Source organism: Mesoplodon densirostris, chromosome 1 (assembly GCF_025265405.1).
Source record: "Mesoplodon densirostris isolate mMesDen1 chromosome 1, mMesDen1 primary haplotype, whole genome shotgun sequence".
In the NCBI taxonomy this organism is placed as follows: Eukaryota; Metazoa; Chordata; class Mammalia; order Artiodactyla; family Ziphiidae; genus Mesoplodon; species Mesoplodon densirostris.
In genome coordinates this window covers 112,388,044-112,398,170 of record NC_082661.1, presented here as the reverse complement: position 1 = coordinate 112,398,170, position 10,127 = coordinate 112,388,044, and the positions used below count along the sequence as shown (strand labels likewise).

Below are 10,127 nucleotides of genomic sequence, written 5' to 3'. Positions count from 1 at the left end.
ATCAAAAGGGAAAATCTCTACAGTCTTGGGTTAAGAAGTGTGCTGGGATCTGGTGACCTAAACCGTATGTACAGGATATAAACATATTTATACTTTATATGTACACAGTTAATGGTTATCTAGTCATTATAAATAGTAGGTTTAACTTAGAGTCTACAAAAATAATGATTTTAGATGGGCACATGCAAACCAGTACACATAAACTTATTTGTAAAACACATCTCTATGCTTTTCTTTTTTGCTTTTAAATATAAATGTTGCCATTTAACCATCAGCTAAATGATTTAAATGCAAATCCCAAAGTCCCCAATGAAAAGTATAAAATCTGCTTCTCTTCACAGAGACACCCTGCCTCAAGTGTTGTTCACCTATTAGTAAAGTCGAGATAATTTTGTCACATATGAATGACGGGTACAGACCCCATTTTCTCGGATTTAAGACAGTCCTCCAGAGGAAAAGCTTCCTTGGCTCCATTATACAAAAAATGTTGCAGACAGTAGATATTTGTTAAAATGTCACCTTGGCTTTTACATACTCATCAAAATGAACAAAGTGAAGCCTCTGCCCACTGCCCTGAGCCTGCACTCTGGGACAGCACGGCAAAGCCCTAAGCCTACTGGTTCGCGGCCCCGTCGGCAAAGGCCGGTGACTGGGGGGGCACAAAAGGCTCATTCTGTTTCTGGTCCTCCTTCACGCTGGCTGCTTGGTCCGTGATGGAGGAGAAGGACATCTGGTCGTGCTCTATGATGTGCACTTGATCCTCTTCCTTGTCTTTCTTCACGTAGAACATTTTTCTGAACTTCTTCAGCTCATGGAGCTCACAGAAGGTTTCTAGAACCACCAACATGGCAATAAGACCAAGAAGCAGGTAACCTGTGTGAGAGAAATGACAGCGTCTCAGTGCGATCAAGTCACGCAAGACGCAACCTATCTGCTGATGAATAAATCCACTGCCACTTCTACAATTTCTAGGGATGTTTTGAATTCCATGGCTCAAAGAGGGACGACCCAGAGAAAAATGGAGAATGACGTAACCTCCTAGACCTAAATAGACGTTTCTCCAGAGAAGGTATACAGATGGCCAACAGGCACATGAAAAGATGCTCAATATTGCTAATTATTAGAGAAATGCAAGTCAATGCTACAATGGGGTATCACCTCACACCAGTCAGATGGCCATGATTAAAAAAATCTACAGATAACAAATGCTGTAGAGGGTGTGGAGAAAAGGTACCCTCTTATACTGTTGGTGGGAATGTAGATTGGTACAGCCACTGTGGAAAACAGTATGGAGGTTCCTCAGAAAACTAAAAATAGAGCTACCATACGATCCTGCAATCCCACTCCTGGGCATATATCCAGAGAAAACTCTAATTTGAAAAGATACATGCACCCCAATGTTTATAGCAGAACTATTTACAACAGCCAAGACATGGAAGTAACCTAAGTGTCCATCGACAGGTGAATGGATAAAGATGTGGTACATATATACAATGGAATATTACTCAGCTATAAAAAAGAATGAAATAATGCCATTTGCAGCGACAAGGATAGACCCAGAGATTATCAAACTAAGTGAAGTAAGTCAGAAAGAGAAAGACAAATACCATATGATGTCACTTATATATGGAATCTAAAATATGACACCAATAAACTTACCTATGAAGCAGAGACAGACTCAGACACAGAGGAAAGACTTCTGGTTGTCAAGGGGGAGGGATGGATTGGGAGTTTGGGGTTAGCAGATGCAAACTATTATATGTAAGATGGATAAACAACAAGGTCCTACTGTACAGCACAGGGAACTATATTCAACATCCTGTGTTAAACCATAATGGAAAAGAATATGAAAAAGAATGTATATCTGTATAGCTGACTCACTTTGCTATACAGCAGAAATTAACACAACATTGTAAATCAACTATACTTCAATAAAATAAGTTAAAAAAAAAAGAATGACTTAACCTTCTACAAACCTGGATGATTCAGAATCACATGGTGTGATTTTGGGAAAAAAAGAAGCTGGGGCTGATGAGGCATTGTTAAAGAGAGATAACACACTGTACTCACCCAAGGGCAACCTCCCCTCCACTGTATAATCAGTGCTTCTCAAAAAGCCAGTGACATTTCGGAAGAGTTTCTGATGTATCAGCAGTGCTTGGAACAAAGCTTGCCACCCTTTTCAGCACTCAATGCTTTTAGCAGTAGAAATTACAGTTTAAGCTAGATGAAAATTCCCTTAAGAATGGACGTGGAGGGACTTCCCTGGTGGTGCTGTGGTTAAAAAAACTCCGCACTCCCGATGCAGGGGGCCCGGGTTCAGTCCCTGGTGAGGGAACTAAATCCCACATGCCGCAACCAAGAGTTCGCATGCCACAATTAAGGAGCCCGCCTGCTGCAACAAAGACCCAGTGTAACCAAATAAATAAATAAATATTTTTTTTAAAAAAAGGAATGGATGCGGATATTTACAAGGTCTTTGGGTGTGGTTATTTACACTTTCACCGGAGCCCCGCTAGCAAACTAAGCTTTCCATTATGTGACCAGTCATTTCTGGGGCACACAGACCATTCATCAAATAACTCTATCAGTTTCTTACTCCAAAGTGAAAGATAACCTGTTGCTTCAGGTAAAGTGCTATTCCTTGGAATCCGTGATAGGAAAACGGTAATTTTAAGTCAATTCCAAGGCATTTAAAATCAGTTTTCAGAAAAAAATTTTTTTAATCAGGGAAAGGAACAAAAACATGAAAATGAAAACTCAAAGAATAACAAAAATCCCAGTTTCATGACCCAAAATGGTAAAACATTTGAGGAATATTTTCAGAAAATAAATGAACCAGGGAAGCCAGAATCGGTGGCATAATAGGAACAGGAGACTGATTATGTCAAGAATGCAAAATGACAGTTTCTAGTATCTTTAGAATTTGGTTATTAGGTTTTGGTAATAAGATAGCATATTTTAGAAATAGCAATGACATTGTTAGTAGACTAATGGCAAATTTCCTCCTTTTCCTTTATCCATTATGTAGTCAAACTCTTGAGTGCTGACAAAAATAGCCATGATGTTTCAGACAAAAGCTGTGGGACTTCAGCCTATCCACAAACTAATATACCTTTGGAACGTTCATTTGCTCCACCTAGCACATGCACTATTCAGAGTGCCTAAAAAAACTACAATTCACATGGAAACAAGCCTTAAAACATTCTGTAAGGATTTAGTACTACATGAAAAATTGAGGAAATTAAACTGTTGGGCAAAATTTATGAGCAAACAATTAGCACAAGAGAAAAGTAGAGCTAGCCACCATAATTAATTACAGAAACAAATTCAACATATCTTAAGTCAAGAAAAAATTAAATTCAGATAAGGAGGTAAACATTTTACCCTAATGCAAGACAAGAAAGTCTTGCATTAGGTAATTCTGGTGATACTGTAAACTCATAAGGCCATTTGGGTCAACATGATCTATGAGTCACCAAAGGGCATGTTCACTTTGGGTCAGCCAGCCCACTTCCTGGAAAGATAACAAAGTAGAAAAGCATGTAAACATATAAGAGTATTTACTGCAGTATTATTTATAATGCCCCCCAACTGGAAGCAATCTAAATATTTGATGGAGGGCTTCCCTGGTGGCACAGTGGTTAAGAATCTGCCTGCCAATGCAAGGGACAGGGGTTCGAGCCCAGGCCCAGGAAGATCCCACATGCTGCAGAGCAACTAAGCCAGTGCACCACAACTACTGAGCCTGAGCTCTAGAGCCCGCAAGCCACAACTACTGAAGCCTGTGCGCCTAGAGCCCGTGCTCCGCAACAAGAGAAGCCACCGCAATGAGAAGCCCATGCACTGCAACGAAGAGTAGCCCCCGCTCACCGCAACTAGAGAAAGCCCACGCGCAGCAACGAAGACCCAATGCAGCCAAATATGAATAAATTTATTTTAAAATAAATAAATAAACAAATAAATAAATATTTGATCGAAGCAGGACTAGATGATGGTATAGGCACCCGATAAAATATTATGTGGATATTAAAGATAAATATGGTAACTAGAGGAAATGTGCAATCACCCCTGTAACCACTTGGTAAATATTTATGGAACTTGTATGGTAGCCAGGCACTGTTGAAAGCACTGGGTGTTTATTAGTGAAGCCTTTGTCCTGAGTGAGCATGGTTTCGTAGAAAAGCTAAAATACATACAGTTCAACTAAGCATTTTGTCATGTTAAGACTACAGGATAGGGCCAGGCCAGAACATCCGGCTGCCTGAGTATGTACTGTGATTTCCTAGAAGACATGGCATGAGCTGAGTCTTGAAAAATTCCTGAGAAGGCAGAAATGAAAACTATACATACAGGGGATGGTGGTGGTGGGATGAACTGGGAGACTGGGATTGACATATATAGACTGATAGGTATAAAATAGAGAACCAGGGGCTTCCCTGGTGGCGCAGCGGTTGGGAGTCTGCCTGCCGATGCAGGGGACATGGGTTCGTGCCCCGGTCCAGGAGGATCCCACGTGCCGTGGAGCGGCTGGGCCCATGGGCCATGGCCGCTGAGCCTGCGTGTCCGGAGCCTGTGCTCTGCAACGGCAGAGGCCACAACAGTGAGAGGCCACAACAGTGAGAGGCCCGCGTACCGCAAAAAAAAAAAAAAAAAAAAAAAAAAAAATAGAGAACCAATAAGAACCTGCTGGATAAAAAAATTAAGTTCAATTAAATTCAAAACCAAAAGAAAACTTTACATACAGTATGATGTAATTCTACACATTGTGAAAAGACAGGAAACAGACACACAAAAATATATAGTTTCTTGCCAACGGATTTCTAAGTTTTCCATGACAGTATATTGAATTTTTAAAATATTGTTTAAGTTATAAGTCACTGACCATCTGAATTTTATGCCTATTTTCCACATATAAAATTCTGAAAGTGGCAAACGTATTCTAACTTCTTCAAAAAAGAACCAGATGGACAAATGAGATAAGCAACTGGTTTATGATTTTCCTGGTAAATGAAAGAACATGATGGATTGTTAACAGGCTACATCTTAGTCCTGGTTTTCTTGAGCTTATAATAGTTAATAAAGTAGAGCAATTTTTTTAAAATCAAAAGTTGATTATCAAGTTATTCTGTGTGGTGCATTCTTATGCTGTCATTTATAGTGTCTATTACACTACTAGTAAGAAATTGATGGGTACTTTTAAGGTGCCTGGGAAAAAATAACTCTCAGTGATAAGATTTTTGCTTAAAGCATTTTGAGAGGAATCATGATGAAATGAAAGTTATGGGAAGGTGGCAAAATGGAAAACTTATCCATGGAAAGCAGTCAGGGCTCTGATGAGTGGCCCTCCACGAGTGGGTGAGGTGGAGCTTGGAACTGCCAACAGAGCCCCGGCGGGGGCAGAGTCCATGAACCCCAATACTCACACGTGATCCCAATCTTGTAGAGCTCCCTGAATTTTTGATTATAGCCCTCTCCGGGAACATAATCCCCGAGGCCAATGGTGCTCAGGGAAATGAAGCAAAAGTAAAAGGATTCCAGGAAGTTCCAGTCATCCTCTAGGAGGGAGAACACCGCTGCCGGGATGAAGAAGAAGCAGGAAACAGTGATCACACCGAGAAGGACAGCATGGACAATGGCCACCGCCTGCTTGGAGAAGCCCCAGCGGACGTGGAAGTAGAGGACTGGCCTGCGGGTGACATGGATGGTGACACGCTGGACCACCGCCGTCAGGAACAGGAGGGTGAAAGGGATGCCGATGACCGAGTAGATGATGCAGAAGGCCTTGCCCCCGTCGGACAGGGGCACAGTATGGCCATAACCTGAAAGGGGAAGAGGTGGAAAACACCTTATAAATAACACACGCCTGCCGTCCAGCCCTCCTTCCCTCCCACCCAGGAGATGAGCCAGACGAAATTTACGTTGGGGCTTCAAAGGCTCTATCCTGTTACTGCAGTAAGATTCAACAGTGGGTGCCATACACTTGGGAAGTCCATCACTCTGGATCAAATCTACCCAGCTCTTCCCGACGCATCCAAGCCTGGTTTTGAGGTCATTGTTAGGCTGAAATAGAAGCTCTGTGTGCGAGGGAGCTAACACCTCATCGTCTTAGGCCATCAGGGAAAATGCATGATAGGATGCCTCTCTGCCAGGAGGGTGTACCCCTCCCCACTCCGCTCCCCCCAACCCTCCTCAGGAGCCTCATTAGGATCCAAAGCCAGTACAGACTTGCTCCAAAACACTAGAACCAGGCAGATGATGGAACAGTGGGAAGATGGGGGAAGACTCAGGATACAGACATCAAAAAAGAGGAAGAGGGCTTCCCTGGTGGCGCAGTGGTTGAGAGTCCACCTGCCGATGCAGGGGACACGGGTTCATGCCCCGGTCCGGGAGGATCCCACATGCCGCGGAGCGGCTGGGCCCGTAAGCCATGGCCGCTGAGCCTGAGTGTCCGGAGCCTGTGCTCCACAACGGGAGAGGCCACAGCAGTGAGAGGCCCGCGTACCGAAAAAAAAAAAAAAAAAAAAAATCTTACCAGCCCTTCATCCTGAAAGGATGCACATGTCTGAACAAGTCTGTCCAGGAAAAAGCCAACTAAATGCATTTTTTTGGGTGAAATCAGCTTCTGAAAAAAACCCCTCACTCATGGGGTTATTATTGAAAAGTGGCTTCAAAATCTGATTTCTAAAATATATCCTGCTTAGAAATAACTCTGAAAAACCTTCAGCTTCAGATCTCCTGATTCTCTGCTTTATACCAATTTCCGGTGGCGGGGGGGGCCAGGTCTATGTGGCCACCAAGAAGCTGCCCCGGTTACTCCTGGGCCTGGCCTCAGCACGACAGCCAAGGTGGTTAATCCCAGAAGGTTATGAACAAATAGGGAGTCCCAGCAATCTACTGAAACTGTATCCACTTGAACATATCTCCACACCTGTGCATTTTCTGTAAAGAGATGCCAGAGCTCAGACACTCAGAAGGATTGAGAACCCCTGTTCTGAGCATCAGGTCCTGAATCCATCTGGTCCTCGCACACCTAGCTGCTCCTGGAATGCTTCAGCTGATTCCGGGCATGGTTAAAGAGGGAGATGAGTCAGTTAGGGTTTCCAGAGGGTAACATGAAGGATGGAGAAAGCTTGCAGAATTCTGTTCATGCAAAAAAAGGAAGCAGCAGAAATGTGAACGCCCCGCTTTTGAGGAAAAACACATTACAGAGGAATCAGACTTTATGAGTAAAGCAGCCGGTATCACAGAAGACAGGGGCCAAACAGAGCCATGCCAGGCATTAAGGAGTAAGGATATTTTAATGGTCTGAGATCTGGAAACAGAATCTGATAATGGAATCTTATTTAACACAACAAAGCCAACTGGAAAGTGATTCACAAATTTGGTAATGAGCCTCTGACCAAAAGTATCAGGAGACAACAGGGGATCAAGCAGAGACTGTAAGGGATGGATTGACTTTGGCAGGAATTGTGTAGAGAAAACATAAGATTAGCTGAATTTGTTAGACTACGTAAAAGTCTTGAAGCCATGATTTTATTACTGTTTGGTAGCACTGCTATGAATTATCTTCACTAAAAGTGTAACACACCTATTTCACATAGCCCACCTCTTCTGTAGCATCTGTTCCAATAAACTACACGATTTCAGTACTAGTAGAAAAAAAATTAATTTCTAGTTTTAAAATACTTTAGGCTATAGTTTTTACTCTCCAATGATAATAGCTCTCTTTATTAGAATCTTAACTAAACTTCCATTTACTAAAATGTTATCTCCAAGCCATAGAGATAATCATTACAAGACTCTAGGATGGCTGTCTGCAGTAATGCTTTTTTTTTTGGTAGGTAATGTGTTCCCACTAAGAGATTAAAAATCACTAAAGTGTAGATGCCTCTTGAAAGCCAGTTTCTCCTTCTGACGTTTGCATAAATAATTTTTGTTAGTGGAAAGTACAGTGTAAAATTTATATCTCACCTGCAGTCTCTACACTTTCAGTGCTTTACTGAATACACAGCAATTCTTTTGCAATAGACAGTTCAATGCACCAGACAGAAACCTTCAGTCCTAGTGAATTATAATGAAGCAGCGAATAATTCACTCAAGTTCAGTCAACTGACTCCCCAGATAAATCGCAAAGCAAAGCTCATATTTTTATCTCAGAACCACATTAAAATCCTTTACAAACTAGGAAGGATTTAGCAAAGTGTTAATACCTTACTTATTTGGTGTTCCTTAAATTTTTCGAAGGCTATGCATATAATTTTGGGGCCCAAAAGATTGAGCATGGCAAAGTCTACTGGAAAAACGAACTTCAAAAACTTAGGATCCAAGGACGTCCCTGGTGGCGCAGTGGTTAAGAATCCGCCTGCCAATGCAGGGGACACGGGTTCAATTCCTGGTCCAGGAAGATCCCACATGCCGTGGAGCAACAGAGCCCAGGAGCCACAACTACTGAGCCTGCGCTCTAGAGCCCGTGATCCACAATTACTGAGCCAGCATGCCACAACTACTGAAGCCCATGTGCCACAACTACTGAGCCCGCGAGCCACACTACTGAGCCCAGGCGCCTAGAGCCCATGCTCCGCAACAAGAGAAGCCACCGCAATGAGAAGCCCTCGCACTGCAACAGAGTAGCTCCTGCTTGCCGCAACTAGAGAAAGCCCGCACACAGCAACAAAGACCCAACGTAGCCATAAATAAATATAAATAATATAATATAATATAATATATATATATTTAAAAATCAAAAACAAAAACTTAGGATCCAGAGACAAAACTAGGATGTACAAATGTTCTTATAGCGTAGCCTCTTATCCCACGATTGCTGGGTTTTCTGTTCTGACTCTGCACCTGTAGGGCAGGTAGGAGGATATGTATCACGCGGGTGAGGGCGTAGGGGGCGCGTCACACCGATGACAGTCTCCCAAGAAATCTGGCTTCCCAATCTGTCACTCTAACTAAACAGCCCTGACACGAGGCTAGCTAACATCCAATCTGGAGCCACGCCATGCTGGACACGGGCCTTCTAGTTTTTCTTGTATTTACATCCTCCTGAATGAGATCCAAGAGAACCTCTGTGGGCTCCTATTCCGTCCATTACAGCAAGTCAAAAACGTGCGATTTCTTCACATGTACCTGATGCTTTGGAGAGAAGTGCCACTCACCACTACCTCTTGTGGTGACCCTGCCCATATAAAAAAATACTCTTGGGAATTCCCTGGTAGTCCAGTGGTTAGCAGTCTGAGCTCTCACTGCTGAGGGTCCGGGTTCAATCCCTGGTTGGGGAACTAAAGTCCCACAAGACATTCGGCACAGCCAAAAAAACCAAAAAAAACAAAACTCTCATTTATTCATATTATTTAATATAACATGGTACAATGTATGCATTTTCCATTAAGTTTGATTGACACATGCTAAAAAAAAAAGTTACACAAGAAGAATCTCCAGCTCGGAAATCAACCCCAGGAGAAAGTCTGAAATAGGTCGCCAACGCTTCCTCTTCCGTAAAACAGAATTTGCAATCCTGGACTTCAGCTTCTTCGTGTCTCTTTCCCACTAGATTGTGAGCCCCCTGAGCGGGAGATCACGTCCTCCTCCACTGTGAATCTCTCCCTGTTCCCCGAAAAGTGCTGGCCAATCCACGGAGGCAAGTAACAGCGGGGCTGTGACTTCAAATTCAGGAGGGCTAGAAACTCACTGTACGGCAATGAAGAGGCTTCATTCAGGTCAAGCTGACTTGTCCTGCCACTTCAATCTTATCTTTCACTTGAAATTCGTTTTTGTTCCACAGTTTCCATAAGTGGTTAATTTCTAGATACCCTGCATACAACAGGTCTTCAAAATTCCTGTTTTACAGCAATCCTTTTCAAAGACCCGCATATGCATAAACTCTGTTCAACCCTCCCACCGAGGCCACCTACACAACAGGGAACATACAACTTGTGTTACTTTGCTTATAAAAGGAATTGTGTTTACCAGGGAGAGAAGACTCAAGGGAGGTCTAAAGCAGACCCAGTACAAACAGTGGCAAAGGTTGAAAGTGGGCTACACTCAACACATGTGATGAAGGAGGCCCAGATGGTAAGAGGTAACAGAGGTAAGACGTCTTGGGAGGTGCAAGTGCTTTT

The 10,127-nt window shown here is 42.9% G+C and overlaps 1 protein-coding gene across 1 annotated transcript in view; it reads right to left on the bottom strand.

Annotated features, from left to right (window-relative positions):
- Positions 1-613: 613 nt before the first annotated feature.
- KCNK1 (potassium two pore domain channel subfamily K member 1) overlaps positions 614-10,127 on the bottom strand; it is a 51,711-nt gene continuing 42,197 nt past the window's right edge. Inside the window, exons 2-3 of the mRNA XM_060089960.1 lie at positions 5,427-5,822; positions 614-873 (exon numbers count right to left, since the gene is read on the bottom strand). Coding sequence (XP_059945943.1) covers positions 614-873; positions 5,427-5,822 — 656 coding nt within the window. The remainder of the gene's footprint in view (positions 874-5,426; positions 5,823-10,127) is intronic.